This window comes from Lepidochelys olivacea, assembly GCF_965140295.1.
Source record: "Lepidochelys olivacea isolate rLepOli2 genome assembly, chromosome: 15".
Lineage (NCBI taxonomy): Eukaryota > Metazoa > Chordata > Testudines > Cheloniidae > Lepidochelys > Lepidochelys olivacea.
The window spans coordinates 5,717,603-5,733,106 of record NC_140425.1 but is presented as its reverse complement, the minus strand read 5'-3'; the positions used below and the strand labels follow the sequence as shown (position 1 = coordinate 5,733,106).

At 58.7% G+C, this 15,504-nt stretch overlaps 2 protein-coding genes across 4 annotated transcripts in view; one reads left to right on the top strand and one right to left on the bottom strand.

The window, feature by feature from the left end:
- Window positions 1-4,954: 4,954 nt before the first annotated feature.
- On the top strand, window positions 4,955-9,127 carry SELENOM (selenoprotein M). Its single transcript, XM_084648995.1, has 5 exons — window positions 4,955-5,218; window positions 6,866-6,901; window positions 7,254-7,288; window positions 8,015-8,093; window positions 8,461-9,127. The coding sequence occupies exons 1-5, from the start codon at window positions 4,970-4,972 to the stop codon at window positions 8,698-8,700; spliced, it is 639 nt and encodes a 212-aa protein (XP_084505121.1). The 5' UTR covers window positions 4,955-4,969; the 3' UTR covers window positions 8,701-9,127.
- A 2,362-nt stretch (window positions 9,128-11,489) lies between these two features.
- SMTN (smoothelin) overlaps window positions 11,490-15,504 on the bottom strand; it is a 52,080-nt gene continuing 48,065 nt past the window's right edge. For all 3 annotated transcript variants that reach the window (XM_084648946.1, XM_084648948.1, XM_084648947.1), the window contains one exon: window positions 11,490-11,628. The gene's annotated coding sequence lies outside the window, so the exon portion shown is untranslated. The remainder of the gene's footprint in view (window positions 11,629-15,504) is intronic.

Genomic DNA, 15,504 nt, shown 5'->3' with positions numbered 1-15,504 from the left:
TCTTCAGTTCATTCCTCCTCTGCCTCTCTGCCCAAAGGGATACTTGAAAACTCCTGGAAACAAAAGGACTGGAACTGAGTCGGGGGCAGGGAAGAACTGCTTGACCCAGGCTGGAAAGATATCTGGCCTGTGACGGAATCTAACTAAGAGAATATCTAGGTTGAGCAATTACTATTTGTAACCAGGTTTCAAAGTAGCAGCCGTGTTAGTCTGTATCCACAAAAAGAAAAGGAGGACTTGTGGCACCTTAGAGACTAACACATTTATTTGAGCATAAGCAATTTCTTTAGTGAATCAAGCTTAGTTTGCGTGCTTTGTTTTATTTGCTTGGTAATCTGCTTTGTGCTGTTTGCTGTCTCTTTACCACTTAAAATTCACTGTTTGTAGTTAACAAACTTATTTCTTGTATATAATATAACCCAGTTTATGTAATTTCTAACGGGGGGGGGCAAGAAGTTGTGTATATCTTCCTCCACATTGAGGGAGGGGGAAAATTTCATAAAACCTTTGGGTTTGTACCCTGTAAAGGGAGTGGGCACCACAGTGCTGGGGCAGGCCCCAAAGGCTGAATCTTTCCAGAGAGGATCTCTGTCTCTCTGTGCAGCTGGCTGTGGCCCTGCCTGTGTGCTTGGCTGGCAGAATAGCCTGACTCAGTGGCATCCCAGCACATAGAATCATAGAATATCAGAGTTGGAAGGGACCTCAGGAGGTCATCTAGTCCAACCCCCTGCTCAAAGCAGGACCAGTCTCCAATTTTTGCCCCAGATCCCTAAATGGCCCCCTCAAGGTTTGAACTCATAACCCTGGGTTTAGCAGGCCAATGCTCAAACCACTGAGCTATCCCTCCTCCCATCGGAGGGAGCTATCCCTCCCTTCATCGGATGAAGTGAGCTGTAGCTCACGAAAGCTCATGCTCAAATAAATTGGTTAGTCTCTAAGGTGCCACAAGTCCTCCTTTTCTTTTTGCGAATACAGACTAACACGGCTGTTACTCTGAAATCTGCCATTTTGTTGCCCAGTCACCCAGTTTTGAGAGACCATTTTGTAGCTCTTCACAGCCTGCCTGGGACTTAACTATCTTGAGTAGTTTTGTACCATCTGCAAATTTTGCCACCTCACTGTTTACCCGTTTTTCGAGATCATTTATGAATATGTTGAATAGGACTGGTCCCAGTACAGACCCCGGGGGCAGGGCCGGTGCAAGGATATTTTGCACCCTAGGCAAAACTTCCATCTTTCACGCCCCCGCCCCCCACCCCACCGACAACCTCAGAAAACTTGTAAACTTAGCATTATAAACAGCCTGTCAGAACGGGTAATGGCTGTTGTAATGTTTCTTTTTTACCTTTAAGGCATTTCAATTGTTTGCCATTGCCTCTGATGGTGTCCCATTCAAAGTCTTACTATTGTGCAAAGCGAACAATTGAGCCTTGCATTGCATCACCAGCCAGGTTAGGCAGGGTGACAAATCCCCCTTGCCCCAAAGGACCATTATCCCGCAGTGACTAATTTCTACTCCAAGTCTGTAAAGCAGACTTTTAAGGTAAATACGTTATTCCTTCAATAAGAAAAGGAGGACCTGTGGCACCTTAGAGACTAAAAAATTTATTTGCGCATAAGCTTTTATCACTTGCATCCGATGAAGTGAGCTGTAGCTCACGAAAGCTCATGCTCAAATAAATTGGTTAGTCTCGAAGGTGCCACAAGTCCTCCTTTTCTTTTTGCGGATACAGACTAACATGGCTGCTCCTCTGAAACCTATTCCTTCAATATTACCCATGCACACATTTCACAAAGATTCTCACTCTTGACAAGTTACCAGCCTTGTGTAGATACCTTCCACGTTCCTCTTTGTGGGTAAGTGCCCTGTAAGACACGTGTGGGGTGCAGTGAGTTTGTTAGGCCTGTGGTGACAGCTGTTTGTGAAGATCAGGGTCCCTTTGCCAAGGGGTGCTGCTGTCACAGTGAGGTTGGGGTGGCTGACAGTATGGGGCAGAGCACTGAGGCTGGTGGGGCAGGTAACACTCACTGGGCTGGGGGGCAGGCGGTGCCGGGATGAGGCAGGAGCAGGTACCTGTCAGTCTCAAGCCCAGGGTGGCAGCAGCCTCCGCAGGAGCAGGTGGGGAGCATAGGCGCCCTGGGCTCGGGCTGCCCAGCTCCCCTGAAGTGGCGCCCGGTTCCTGCTGCTCTCAGCCGGCAGGTGAGGGGCCCCAGCCGAGCCCAGCCCCTTGCGTCTCCTCCGCAGTGGCGCCCCCTGCCCACGCCCTCCCCGGCAGCTGCAGCGACAGCGGCCAGGGAGCCTGAGAGGAGGAGTGGCCCCCGGGCAAGCAGGGGAGTCTCCAAGGTGAAGAGGCTGCTGGCCCTGGCATGGCCCGAGTGCTGGAGACTGACCGGTAGCTGCCCCTAAGCAATAGTGCAAAAAAAAAATAATTGGGGGGCACCGCTTTTTGGCACCCCCAAATCTTGGCGCCCTAGGCGGTCGCCTAGTTCGCCTAGTGGTTACACCGGCCCTGCCTGGGGGACACCACTATTTACCTCTCTCCATTCTGAAAACTGACCATTTATTCCTGCCCTTTGTTTCCTGTCTTTTAACCAGTTACTGATCCATGAGAGGACCTTCCCTCTTATCCCATGACCACTTACTTTGCTTAAGAGCCTTTGGTGAGGGATCTTGTCAAAGGCTTTCTAATAATTTGGTGAGGCATGATTTCCAGTTACAAAAACCATGCTGACTCTTCCCCAACACATTATGTTCATCTATGTGTCTAACAATTCTGTTCTGTACTATAGTTTCACCCAGTTTGCCCGATACTGAAGTCAGGCTTACCGGCCTGTAGTTGCCGGGATCTCCTCTGGAGCCCTTTTTAAAAATTGGCATCACAATAGCTATCCTCCCGTCATCTGGTACAGAAGCTGATTTCAATGACAGGTTACAGACTACAGTTAGTCGTTCTGCAATTTCACAAGTACTCCTTTTCTTTTTGTGAATACAGACTAACACGGCTGTTACTCTGAAACCTGTGATGTTATTGACATAAACTATAACTGTCTAGATCATTGTTGCAACCACTAGCATATATTTGCAGCAAATATTGTACAAAGGTTGTCGTGTGAGGTGTCTATGGAAAGGTTATGATTTGTTGATTATAATTATGCTAGCTGAAGTTATGAATATAGGCTATGTACTTGTATATCAAGGTGTTTTGATTCTAAAGTAGCCTTAGTAAAGCATTTGGTCAGCTTCTTGAGTGCAGTTTCCACGGTATGCATCCGATGAAGTGAGCTGTAGCTCACGAAAGCTCATGCTCAAATAAATTGGTTAGTCTCTAAGGTGCCACAAGTACTCCTTTTCTTCTTGAGAAAGGCATTTGCAAATTAAGTACCCAGTCAAGGAACACTTAACTGACAATGGATCTTGGAAGACTCCAATCAACATAAGAAGTCTTCCTGGGGACGTTCAAGATAACATATAAGGAATGGCTGCCGCCTGTAAAGAATTAAGTCATGCATGGACATGTGACTTGCCCATGTGACTCTAAACTCCATTTTTGCTGTAATTTTCCACAGGAAGAACAAAGAGGTGTTCTTACACCTGGAGGAGACTATAAAAGTCTGATGCCTCATCTCCATCTTGTCTTCAATCCTGCTTCTTGCCTCTGGAGGGACTTTGCTACAAACTGAAGCTCTGAACAAAGGACTGAATGACCGATCCCAGCTGTGGATGTTCTCCAGAGACTGGATTTGAACCTGCAGTTTATTCCCTCACTGCTACAAGCCTGAACCAAGAACTTTGCCATTACTGGATGTCATTGATTCCATTTAACCAATTCTAGCTCTCATCTCTATCTTTTTCCTTATATGAATAAACCTTTAGATTCTAAAGGATTGGCAACAGCGTGATTTGTGGGTAAGATCTGATTTGTATATTGACCTGGGTCTGGGGCTTGGTCCTTTGGGATCAAGAAAACCTTTTTTCTTTTACTGGGGTATTGGTTTTCATAACCAGACATCCTCATAACACATGGCATTGGTGATGATACTGGGAAGCTGGAGTGTCTGAGGGAATTGCTTATGTGACTTATGGTTAGCCAGTGGGGTGAAACCGAAGTCTTCTCTTTTTGGCTGGTTTGGTTTGCCTTGGTGTGCAAAGGAACCCCAGCCTTGGGCTGTAACTGCCCTGCTTTAAGCAATTTGTCCAAATTAGTACTCTCAGTTGGATCCCACCAAAGCCAGCATCATTACAGTTCCTTCAGAACTCTTGGGTGAATCCTGTCCGGTCCTAGTGACTTATTACTGTTTATCAGTTTGTTCCCAAACCTCCTTTAATGTCACCTCAACCCGGGCCAGTGCCTCAGATTTGTCACCTAAAAAGAATGGCTCAGGTGTGGGAATCTCCCTCACATCCTCAGCCATGAAGACTGATGCAAAGAATTTATTAAGTTTCTCCGCAATGGCCTTATCGTCCCTGAGTGCTCCTTTAGCATCTCAATCGTCCAGTCACCCCACTGGTTGTTTGGCAGCTTCCTGCTGCTGATATAATTAAAAATATGTTTATGATTACTCTTGGAGTCTTTGGCTAGCTGTTCTTCAAAGTCTTTTTTGGCCTTTCCTAATGATATTTTTACATCTCATTTGCCCAAGTTTATGCTCCTTCCTCGCTAGGATTTAACTTCCACTTTGCAAAGGAGGCCTTTTGCCTCTCGCTGCTTCTCTTACGTTGTGGTTTTGCCTCCATCCCACTTTTTTGGTTCTCCGACTATGGTTGGTAATTTGGGGTATACATTTAAATTGAGCTTCTATTATGGTGTCTTTAAAAAGTTTCCATACAGCTGCTTGTAGGTGCAGAAAGCAGGTCCCCTGTGCTTATGCCCCTGAGTTAACATGGGGGAGTGGGGAGGGAAGCGGTGCCTCCCCCCAGCTCCAGCCGGGGGCTGTCAGTGCCTAGGGGCCCGCTCTGTCCCCCAGCCCCATGCCCAGCGAGCCACGGTGCCATAGGGAGGCGCCGGAGCCCCCCCTCGCGGCTGGACAGGCGGGGCTCCCAGCTTGCACCGCCGCCCTCCCACCTACGTGGCAGCGGCCCCAGCAGCAGGCTCCGCTCCGAGCCCCCTGCACGCCCGGCCCCATGAGCCGCCTGCTCCTGGTCCTGCTGCTGGCGCCGCTGCGCGCCTACGAGCCGGACTGGGGGAAGCTGCAGGGGCTGGCCCGGGGCAAGGTGGAGGTAACGGCGGGGGCTCGGGGAGCCGAGCGGGGCGTGGGGCGATCGGGGGGCAGGCCGAGCCCTGGGGGGATCGGGGGGCAGGCCGGGCGCTGGGGGGATCGGGGGGCAGGCCGGGCCCTGGGGGGGATCGGGGGTCAGGCCGGGCGCTGGGGGGGATCGGGGGTCAGGCCGGGCGCTGGGGGGATCGGGGGGCAGGCCGAGCCCTGGGGATATGGAGAGCGTCCTGCAGGGACCTGGGGTGTTCAGGCAAGACGCGGGGAGGGGCGTCCTGCCTCCCCGGCCCGTGTCTTGGGGCAGCCCTCTCCCCAGGCTCTCCGCGCCCCAGCCAGGGGGACCCCGTGAGCAGGCTGCTGTGGCAGTGCTTGGAACCCGCGTAGCCGGGGTTGGGGGAGGCTGATCCCGGGGGGCTGGAGCAGGACCGCCCGCAGCCGGTCGCTCGCACCGAGCAACGAAGCCAGGCTGCTGCCTGGGGCGAGGAGCACGGGCCGGGCCGGAGGCAGCAGGGGCAGGAGTGAGAGCCCAGCTGGACCCAGAGCCTGCCCCTCCCTGTGCCGCGGGGGTCTGCCTAACCCCCTGAGCGGGGTACCCCAAATCCTTCTGCGGGGAGATGGGCTTGAACCAGAACTGCGATCTGAGCGCCCCAGACTGTGTGGGAGAGGAGCTACCCACTGGGTCCAACATCCACCCAGCAATTAACCAGGGGCAGGTGGCCATCGGCTTCCCCCACCCCCTGATCCCAGAGAGGGGTCCCCAGGTCGCAGGGAAGCTGGGGAATGGCGGGGGTGGGTGTGTGGATCACCTGGGGCAGGGGTTCCATTTATCCGTGAGCAGCAGTCAGTGGAGCAGCTGGGTGGAGACCACACACCAGTGGAAGGTGGGGAGAGGCATAGCCCAAGCAGGGATGAACCCCCAAACTCTGCTTTGGGGAGGGGATGGAGCATCCCTGTGAGTTCCCCTGGAAACCATTAATGTGACCTGTTACTAGGACAACCTGATGTGTGCTTCATTACCATGGCAACCAGGCATTCTGCTTCTCCTGGCGACCTGGCCCTGGAGACCTGGCAGAGCCCAATGTGGGGCAGGGGCAGGCGGGGAGGGGCCGGGTCCAACTAGGAGCAGTCCACCATGCCCAGGGGAGGAGAGGAAGGGTGACCCCATGGCTGGGGCCAAGAACTTGGGGACCCCTGCTCTGCCACAGGCTCCTTGTGGGACCCTGGCAATTCACTGTCTGACCTGGGGGTGTAAGCCCTGCCCAGCCCCAACCCATTACAGACTGGGAGGAGCTCAGATACTCTGCTGATGGGGACCATAGAAGGACCAGCTGGGTCTGGGTGGGGGTCAGTGAGATGGAGTAGAGGGCAGGGTGGGGCCTTGGGATCTGGGGAAGTGCCCTACAGAGGGGTGGTGGGGATGGAGTGGGTGCAAGGGGATGGGGGAGGGTTGAAGCCAGATTGAGGCAGTTATAAAAGGGATTACTGGGGGCAAAGGGCACGTGGGGCTGGGGAAGCAGGTTACAGGTGGGGCTGCAGGGCGATGCGGTTGCTGGTGCAATTGCAGGGGGGATAGTGGGGAGATTGCAGTGGGGTTAGGGGCTGGCGTGAGGGGCTGGGGGCAGCTCTCACTCCCTGTGCTCTCCCTTTCCTTCAGACCTGCGGAGGATGATGGCTCAGCCGCCTGAAGGAGGTGAGTGCTGCCATGCCCTGGCCGGGGACACAGGGAACGAGCTCCACCCCCTCCACTGGGCTGCTATGCAGGGGACTGGGACACCCCCTTGGCCTCCTCCTGGGGTCCTTCCTCCCCCAGGTACTGCTCATGCTGGTGCCAGGCCTATCACCGTGCTTTGCCAAACCCCTCTGCCAGGGTGGTGGGGCAAGCCCTCCCCCACAGGGGTAAGGGCAGCTCTGGCAGGATGGGCAGGTGCACAGGTCTCATGCAGCCTCCTGCTTTCCCTGGGGGTTCTGCGGTGTGGGGGAGCCCTCCTGGCCCCTTTGGGGTGTGTGTCTCGGGGGCAGCACTCATCTCTGCTCCCTTCCAGGTGAAGGCCTTTGTCACCGAGGACATCCCTCTGTAGTATCCTTTTCTGCTCCAGGGCTGGGCCAGGCTGTGGATGGGGAGGGGGATGGCAAACCCAGGATTTGGCTCCAAGATCCAAGCTCACATTTGCAGCCTGCAGGGCTGTGAACCCCTGTGCATATCAGTGGGTCTGTGGTGCAGACAGAGTCTGCAGACAGCCTGTGCCAAGAGCTCCCATTCACCCCAATTGGATGTTGACTTTGGAGCCTGATGACCGTTTGCCACTAACCTGCCCAGCACTGTGGGATGCGGTGGTGGCTTCTGGGGACAGCTGGCTGGTGTCCAGGGCTGCGGGGGATGGGGGATATGAGATCAAGCTCCCTTTACCCTCAGAAATAGCATCAAGTCCCTGTGTCTGGGGGGGAGGGGAAGCAGAGATGCTGTACCCCAGAGGCAGATGCTCAGCCACCTGCTGGAGGCTAAACCCCAAACTGCCTCCCACCACGTCTGGGGCCAGAGCCCCAGCCCCCTGCTTCCCCAGCCCCCAGGCCCTGCTGGACACTGTGCTAGGACTGGTGTCATCCCAGGAGCTAGCCCAGGGAGTATCACGTCAGCCAGGGGCCCATGCCCTGCTCTCCCAGCCCAGTGGACACAGAGGACCCTGCAACTTCCAGGCATGGGACTCCCCCAGGCCCGAGTCACCCAGGCCATGATCAGTGGGATGCTGATGCCAGGCCAGGGCCCTGCCTCCTCACTGCCAGGATCCTTAAGGGCACCTTCCAGCCACAACCTGGTGATGAAGCATCTCCCCGGAGCCGACCCTGAGCTTGTGCTGCTCAGCTTCAGATACGAGGAGCTGGAAGTAAGGGCTGGGTGGGTGTGGGGAAGGAGGGATGCTCCTGGGAACTTTTGTCCCAGCCTCTCCCAGCAGGGGGCACTGCGGGGAGCAGGGTGGGAGCTCTGGCTGCAGGGGAGCTCCCGGCTGCTTGTCCCAGCAGGGGATGCGTTCTACAGTCAGCTTATAAAGCCAGTGGGAGGCTGCCTGCCTGTGCAGGCCCAGCCGTAGGCGCCCATGGTGCTGGACGGACAGGAGCCCTGGTCCTAGCTGTGGGAGGGAGCTGAGCCTGCAGGGGCATGAGTTGCTGGCCCAGCTGTGACTAGCAGCAGGCCAGTCGGTGCTGGGCCGGGGCTGCTGGTCATCCGGCACTGCAATCCCTGTCTTTTTGCAGAGAATTCCCCTGAGTGACATGAGTCGGGAGGAGATTAACCAGCTGGTGCAGGAGCTGGGATTCTACCGCAAGGAGGCACCTGATGCCCCAGTGCCTGAGGAGTTCCAGCTCGCCCCAGCCAGGCCTCTGCCCACCCTGCAAACGAAGGAGCAGGGCCCTGGAACACCCTCCCCACCAGCTCCCGCAGCCAAGAGCAAGCCCCCCAGGAAGCCTGACAACCAGGAACACCCAGATCTATAGCCAAAAGTGTGCATGGGGGTGTGTGCCTGTGGAATGAGTGTACATGGGGGGGTGGGTGTGCATGCTCGGAGCGTATGGACTGTACACCCACCTCACTGGTAGGTGTGACACAGCTTCTGCCCCCAATATGAACACAGTATGTTCTATACCAGCCCTGGGTCAGCTGCCCAGCCCCATGGCTGTTAACAGGCAGTCCCGTGGCACCCAGACCAACCTGCTAGTGCTTCTGTGCTGTGTGTCAGTGCCCCCTGCCTGCAGGGACAGAATGAAGCCCTCAGCTGAAAGCTCTGGGTGCTGAGGGTGGATGAGCTGAGTCCCAGAGGGCCCGGGGTCGCTGCATGCTGGGCAGCGTGGGCAGGCTCCCTGCCATCTGTGCTGTGGTCCAAGGGCTTGTGTCCAGAGCTGGAATAAAGGCCCCTTCACCCGAGTTGCAGTGTGTCATCTTCTTCCTGGGCGGGTCTGTCAGAGCCCTATCCCACGGGTGCATTAGGAGGACCCTGTCCCATGCAGCTGGCTGGCCCAGCACAGCTGTAGCCAGTGGGGGATGGGAGCGGCTGGTGGTCCTCGCAGGCTGGCCCAGCTTGTGGGGGGAAGCGGCACAGCCCCTCCCAGCTCATTACAGCAAACACCACCCCCACCCCCTGTCAGCACAGATGAGGGCTCTGGGTGGAGGTTGCGGGGAAACCAGCACTGTAGTCAGGCTGTGGCTGGTGGCTCCAAGGGGCAGGGCTCAGACCAGACCTGTGGCTTTTAGGGGCTTGTCCTGGCTGCCTGGACCCAGCTGCCCCCTGCTGGCTCCCCAGCTGCAGGGGAGGAAAGCCCCCTTGCTGAGGCTGGCCATGGGGCAAGGCCAGGGCCCTTGCTGATTGACAGAGCAGGCCTGCAGAAGAGCCAGGGGCCGAGGTGGGGTCTGCCTTATGTCCAGGAAATGGGTTGGGGAGCCTTGCAGAGTGCTCCTCACCGGGAACTGGACAGCAGTCTTGCTAACTACACAGCTCCACTCCCTCTGCACTGGGAGATGCTCTCCCAGCCTGTGCTGGGGATCTCGGCCATGGGCTTTAGCCAGTGAGGAGGGGGAGGACGAGTGTCTGAGCTGAGAGCCAGAGCAGAGGGGATGGGAGTGTGGCTCAGCCAGGAATACACCCAGCATTAAGACACCCCAGAAACAGTGCAGCCTCCTCAGGTGCAGCATGGCTTCAGAAGCCCCCCATACCCCACACTTGGCCCCTGCAGGAACCTGGACACCAATGGGGCAGTGGGATGGTGCAGGTGGAAGGACCTCCTACCCCTAGACTACAGCCCTGCTGGTTGTTCCAGGAGGCCCCCTCCCTCTCATCCCACCGGGATCTACTTTGCAGTCATAGCCACGGGGGTGGGAGAGGGGATGGAAAATAGGGGGTAGGGCTATCACAGGCAAGCTGGTGGTGGAGAGGGGAGCAGGGCAGAGGGACTGGGGCCACCCACACCTGCCTGCTGGCAGGGAAAGGAGCTGGCCAGGCCGGAACTGGGCAGAGCTGCAGATGAGAGCGTGCAGGGCCCTTCCCCTAAAGGAGAGGAAGGCACACTGTGTGCAGGCCCCATGCCTCCCCCCACGCAGGCAACGGGACAGTAGCAGTGCTAACCCAGGCAGCCTGCAGAGCCAGGGCAGTGGGAAAAGGGCCCCACTACATCACCACAGCCAGCCCTCTGCCCAGGGCAGGCAAGGAGCAGAGGCCAGGCCCTGTATAACAGAACTTTATTGTCTGGCTGGTGCTGATACAAGTGTCTATGGGGGTGTAGGAATGGTTACACAATTGGCTAGTGGCACTTGGTGCAAAGGGCCCAGAGCCAGGTCGGAGGGCTAAGGAAACAAGTGGGAGGTGCCAAGCCAAGCCCCGGGGGGCTGCCCCACTGGGAAAGGCCTGCCCCAGGAGCCCACCCCCTCACCGGGTTCCAGTCCATCTCCCCAGGGCAAAGGGAATGTGGGTCCCAGCAATGGCGGTGCCTCCTAGGGGTGGGGGTGAGCAGTAGGGCAGCAGCGTGCCAATGTGGGAACTGCCCCCAGCTGTGGGCACAGTGCTGAGTGTGGAGGTCCCCAAGGGAGAGGGTTGCAAGCAGGAGTGTGAGCAGCACCCTTCTGGAGTGCCAAGGAGGGCAACTCCCCCCAAGGGCAGCGAACCCCCCCCCCTCCCACACACACAGAGACCAGCTACCCAGGCCTCAAGCCCTGGAGGAAGCAGGGCAGTGGGGGACACTCACTCACCCGCCCATGTAACTCCAGTGACAAACCCCTGGGCCAGGTGTCTACAGCACCATGCCAGCCCATTGCCACTACGCAGCACACAGGCCCAAACAGCCAGCCTGAGACGTACACAGGGCTCTCCCAGCCCAAGTGGGGTCGGGGGTATTGCACAGCATAAAAACAATTCCTTTAAAATGAATAACTTAAAACAATATAAAGCACAGGGCAGAGGGGTGAGAGCCAAGCTGGCAGGGGGACCAGGCCAGGGACCATGGGGGCTCAGCTTGCCATGGAGAAGATTGAGGGAGCTCGCAGCATGGCCAGGGGGCAGAGCACAGACAATGCAGGACCAGTCTCAGCCTCACCCAGGCCCTGCGGGGCAGCCTGGTGGCTGGGCAGGTCTGCTGGGGGTGGGCAGCCTGGTGGCTGGGCAGGTCTGCTGGGGGTGGGCAGCACCCCCTCTGCACACCTGGGTCCCTGCAGGGGCAGTGTGGGTCTATTTACTCTGCAGCCGTGCCCAGGACGGGGGGTGGGGGGGGAGCAGGACGGGGGGGCTCTAGAACTCTTTCTGCCGCAAGCGTAACTCATGGCGCCGCAGGTGGTTGTAGAGGGACTGCACGTAAGTGAAGACGCACTTGGAGTCCGGCCTCTTCCCCATGATCATCATGTCTTCCACCTCCACCAGGGGCATGCAGTCAACCAGCATCCTGCAGGGAGAGGGCAATGAGCATGGTACACAGGACCACAGGCATGACTGCCTCCTGCAGGCCAGACCCTGCCCTGCCAAGAGCCCATGCAGCCCCACTGCTCACCCAGCCTCCCCTCTGCTGAAACCCCACACATGCCTGGTCCCAGCCCCCAAGCTCCAGGCCTTGCTCAGATCCTGCCTGGCCCCCCGCTCACAGGCACTAGCCCACCACCCAGGGCTCCCTCCACAACCAGCAGCCCTCTGGGCCCAGCTGGCATGGGTAACCCTGGTGCATCAGCCTCTCCTTTCAGGTAAACATCTCAGACAAATGCACGCCCAGGCGGGTGGTGTGCCCACCAGCCCAGCTTCTCCCTAGGTCCTGCCCACACGACCCACTGCCCAGAACCTTGGCCCTCACCAGCCAGCCAGGGCCTTGGCCCCATCACCCCCACAGCTGGCACCTGCCATATATCCCGCTCTCTCCTCACAGCCCTCCTTGCCTCCCCCCCCCACATCCCCACCCCTGCTCCTCTCCACCTGAGCTGTGACCTGGCCCCATGCCCACTCACCTCAGCTGCCTGGCTCCAGGGGCCTCCTGCTCAGCTGCAGGCCCAAGGCTAGGGCCCGTTGCCTTTAAACTTTGGCCCTGACTTGAGGGCAGCTGTGCTCACAGAGCCCCAGGCCATCCCACACACCCCTGGCCTCTCGGCTCACCTCCAGCCTGTGGTGCCCAGAGGGGGCCGTGCCCTCAGCCTGTGTGTGAACCTGTGCTTGGGATATGCCCACAGAAAGGGGAGCCCCCCAACCCATCTGGGGAGCTGACATGCCACCCCTCCCTGTCGCTGACCTGTCTCCCTCCTCAGTTCCCACCCCTTGGGTCCCATGGCAGCCTCCTCTCTCCTCTGGCCCCCCTGACAGGAACGGGGCAGCCTGCAGCTTTAGCTCCAGCATGGGGGTGGCAGGCACCCAGAATAAGGGCAGATGTTTGCATGAGCCCCTGACCACACACCCCTCAGGACTTGCCCTATGTTTGAGCTGCATGTCGGCACTCGCCCCCTCCACGCACAAGAGCCTCCTCCCCCACACTTCCTCCCTGTGCTCCCTCATCCCCTCCCACCCTGTGGCCAAGGGCAGGCTGTGCCCAGCTGAGAACACAGCAGCAGGACCTGCCACCAGCCTGTGCCCCCATTGCATGCCCTGCTGCTGCCACCATGGCCCCTTCGCCCCAGGATGGGCGAGTTCCTTTCTCCACAGGCCCAACCTATCAGCGCCCCCCCCGTGCACAATCATCCCACCGCAGCAGGTGCCCTGGGCAAAGAGCCTGATCCGGCTAGTGCCCTCAACTCCTATCCTCATGTCCGCAGGCTGAGGGCTTGGGTAGATCGCAGGGTTAGGTCCAGGGTAGCCCAAGGCCTCCAAAGGCCTCAGGCACTGCTTCCCCACCCCTCCCACTTCCCCAGCTCTGGAAGTCAACGGTGGCTGAGGAGGCTGCTGGTCTGCCCCCCAACACTCCTGATTGCAGACTACCCCATTGGTAACCAGGGCAGCTGGCTGCCTGCTGGCCTGCGTGCCAGGCCTATGCCATGCTGCCTGGGGCCTATGGGTACACTCCAGCCTTCCCAGACTCACCCTCCTCTCCCAGGCCCAAGAAGCCAATTTCTTTGCAGCTCCCCAGCAGAGGCTGCGACTCCATCAGCCCTGGGTTGAGGCTCGCCCCTGGTGTCCCAGCAGGATTTTAAGACCTGCTGGGATACAAGCTAGGGGAGTGAGTGGGCGCAGACGGACAGACTAGGTACTGCATGGGCAGAGGCAGGCACATCCCACACTGCCAATCCATACACCTCACTGAGGCCCAGCCAGGTGCCCTCCATGGCTGCTCAGGCCCCAGAGCCCATTCAGTCCTCCTGCTCTGGGAAGGATGCTGGCGGGTGGGAGCCCAGGCAGGCCGGAGCCCAGGCAGGCCTGGGCTTGCTGGGGTGCGACCTGCAGCACCGGAACATGTGTAACAGCAGCACGATTACGAGTGCTGTACCAGCCCCTCACCGGCCGCACGGGCACATAGCGCCTCTCACCTCCCCAGGAGAGGCTGCAGCAGAGACAGATGATGTTGTAGCAGTGTGGACAGACAGACCAGGCTGGGCATGGCCCAGACTCTGCACCCAGCAGGACCCTGTTGGCCCAGAGCCCCAGCACAGGCTCCCGGAGTCAGATTCTGCTGGGAGCCATTGGCACTAGCCACAGGGCCACAGCAGCTGTTGCAAGCAGTGCAGGTAAGGGGAGGTGGCAGCTTCCCCGCCGGCTGGCCAGGCTCTGCTACCTGGGACTGGAATGGGGGGAGTGGATTTTAATGGGGCATGTGGCTAAATCATGAGGCAATAGTGGGGGAGCACTGGGGCTCTGCAGAGATGCCAAGCCCCCCAGCAGAGAGCAGCCCTGCCCGGAGCACAGGAGGGGCAGGCCTGAAGGAATGGAGTTGACGTGGTAACCCAGTGCCACGCCTTGCCCAGCTCACACTCAGGGGAGATCTGTGCCTTCAAGTCCACTCAGGCCCATCTGACATCCCAACTGCAGAGGGAGCAAGGGCTGGTGGGGTGAGCACAACCTGGAGCCAGCATCCCCCTCCCCCTCCCCAGTGCTGGCCCAGACTTCCCGTGCAGCCAGCGGCAGTTCACAGGCCTGGTGTGTGCTGAGGTGAGACCGAGGGCCCAGGTGGCTTGTGCCTGTGAAGTGCTGTGAGATCCCTATGTGGGAGGGGTGGAGGGGGACAAAGGATCCCTCTAGCCCCAGACATCAGCCCCTTCTGCTGAACAGGCCTGGGCCCCCGGTGCTCTGAGGGCATGGGGCAGCAGGCTGGGAGACTCCTGGCAGCAGGAAGGAACAGCGCCCAGCGGTGGCAGCTGGAGGTACAGCAGCAGGCTGCTGTGTAGCCAGAACCCAGGACCCCATCCATTCACTGGGAAAAAGCCCCACAACACCAAAGCCCCCTTCCCACCCGTCTGTCTGGGCACTGGCGCCCCTTAGCACTGAGCAGCGAGGGCACGGCCTGGAGGCTGGGAGAGCCTGGCCCATGCCACCAGCATGTGCGCAGCACAGCCTGGAGGTGCTTGGCCCAGCCAGCTCCCTGGCAGGGGCTGAGGCAAAGCCCAGCTGACCACACCCCTGGTGCCCAGGGCAGGCGCCCTGTCAGCAAGTGGCTGATTTCCTAGGAGCCAGGGGCCAGGCCTTCCCTGCACTGCTCAGGCCCGGGGCAGAGCCCAGAGCAGGAAATCCCCCCAGCTAGCCCTGCAGGGGGAGGGACCTGCCCCCAGGGCATCAGAGAGCCCATGCCTGACTCCCCTCACAAAGGCAGGGGAGCGCCTGCTGCTGGCAGCAGAGTACCTCTCACCTGCAGCATTAAAACAACAGCACCCCGCAGAGAGTAGGTACCAGCCCCCTCCCCCAAGCTCAGCCCCAGAAAGCCTTAGAGGGAGGAGCCTCACCCCCCCCAACCAGCCCACCCTCTTCCTGCACAGTGCAGGGAGCTGGGCCGCAGGACTGAGACCACCCAGAAACCTTCCAGCCAGGAAGCTCCACGTGCTGCCCAGCCACTGATTAGCCCCTTCAGCATCCTCCCACCTCTGCAGGTGGGGAAACCGAGGCACCGCTTGCCCAAGGTCACACAGTGAGCCATGGCAGAGCTCCAACCACCAGCCGTTTGCTGCCGACAGTTCCCAGCATGCAGCCCTTGCAGTGTGTTATTCTGCCAGCCCAGGCCGCCGGGGCGGGGCGGCCAGTCAGTTGTGGGCTGCTGAGATGGACTCGGGGCCTGCACTGCTGGGACAAGAAGTGAAGGGACGCCGGCTTGCGACAGAACAGAGGGGAGCGGCTGTGCACGACTGCACCCAGCTGCAGAGCC